General features: G+C 32.5%; 1 protein-coding gene across 1 annotated transcript; it reads right to left on the bottom strand.

Moving 5' to 3' along the window:
* Window positions 1-26: 26 nt before the first annotated feature.
* LOC105316132 (leucine-rich repeat-containing protein 1-like) lies at window positions 27-1,471 on the bottom strand (the record flags this gene model as incomplete). Its single annotated transcript, XM_011410942.2, has 4 exons — window positions 27-127; window positions 192-242; window positions 550-673; window positions 1,311-1,471. Coding segments are annotated over 4 exons (437 nt in total), but the record flags the coding sequence as incomplete, so codon positions are not given.
* Window positions 1,472-1,566: the final 95 nt, after the last annotated feature.

Below are 1,566 nucleotides of genomic sequence, written 5' to 3'. Positions count from 1 at the left end.
TGTCATGACAAAACACATACATGTACACATGCCAATACCTTTAATGTGTTTCCTGGTCTAATGATTGGGAATTCATTCAATTGGTTTTGATTTAAATCAATCTCAGTAATCCTCTCCAACCCAACCACTAATAACAAGATAAAGAACACCACATACTCTAAGTATACACTGACTACATTTAATCCACTTACAAGGTGGTAATGCTTTTAACTTGTTTTCAGATAGTGATAATTTAGTCAAATCTAAAAATAAAAATATTTAAAACATATACAACACAAAAATACACGGTATACATTCAAATTTTTGAGTGTTTAAAATTTCATTTTTTTGACGAAATGTGCTACAAAATTAATATTTGTGCAAGCTAATTTTCATATTCTGGCCATAGTCTATATACAATAGAATGGCAATAGAGGTGGTTTAAATTGTAAGGATTTAAGGTGAGCACAAATAACAACAGAAATTACCACACATATGGTACTTCTTGTTAAATCACTGAATTGTGATACAGTGACTACTTGAAACTGATTTACATGTACATGTACTCACTCCTCATTTCTCCGAGGTTAGGTGGTATCTCGTTCAATCTATTCTCCCATAAATTAAAAGTTCTCAAAACTGTCAACCTCTCAAGACCATCAGGTAATGCCTCCAAGGAATTACCACTTACATCCTAAACACAATAAACAAGTCTCATGACAGGGGCCATTACCATTAGATTTGAGTGAGTGAAGTTAACTACTATTATATTATTCATTATAGTGAGGACTCATGAAGTAAGCTAATGGGTACATGTACAAGTATATGTACTACATGTATGTACTCAGGGCTTCCCACAGGATTTTAATTGGCATAATCAGTGGATTGTCAATTCACTCAAAATTAGGCCAATTCGACAAAAATCATAACAAATAAATTATTCATTTTTATAATTTTTCTTGATACATGTACATGTTCTTATGTTGTATAAAAAATTAATGAATTTTAAAAGTTGTTCAAAAATTGGGCCGAAGTCCCTATAATAGCACAGTGATTTTGGCCAAATTTTGTCAAAAATGAAAAGAAAAGATTTCCCCATTTTAATAATTTTTCTGATACATATACATGTACTTATGCTGTGTAAAGAGTTTGAATTGACTATGATCAAGTTTGGATTTTTTATGAATTTTTAAAGTTGCTCCAAATGCCATGTACTGTATTGTAGTGCTTGTCAGCTCATGAAGCTCATGCTGTTTAGCTCACTTAGAATGCTTTGTGGGAAACCCTACAGTGGCCTAATGTAAGTTGTGTTGTGTGTGTGTGTGTTGTACCAGTTCCTCTAGGTGGGAGAGACTAGTGATTGACTGTGGTAGAACAGTTAGTGAATTGTGTGATATATTGAGAGACTGTAAATTAGTCAATTGACCAATGTCTACTGGCAAACACTCTAGTTTATTATAACTGAGGGAGAGATAAAGGAAACAAGAATGAACTAAATACAAAACAGGATAAGTGATGGATACTGCATGTCAATCAGAAAGTCAGTGTCATTTGTTGTAGCCTTAACTAAAATTTTATGCATATTTT

The sequence above is a fragment of the Amphimedon queenslandica genome, unplaced genomic scaffold (assembly GCF_000090795.2).
Source record: "Amphimedon queenslandica unplaced genomic scaffold, v1.1 AMPQUscaffold_4712_Cont23311, whole genome shotgun sequence".
Taxonomy (NCBI): domain Eukaryota; kingdom Metazoa; phylum Porifera; class Demospongiae; order Haplosclerida; family Niphatidae; genus Amphimedon; species Amphimedon queenslandica.
The sequence above is the reverse complement of the archived record's forward strand: the minus strand, read 5'-3'. Positions and strand labels throughout refer to the sequence as shown.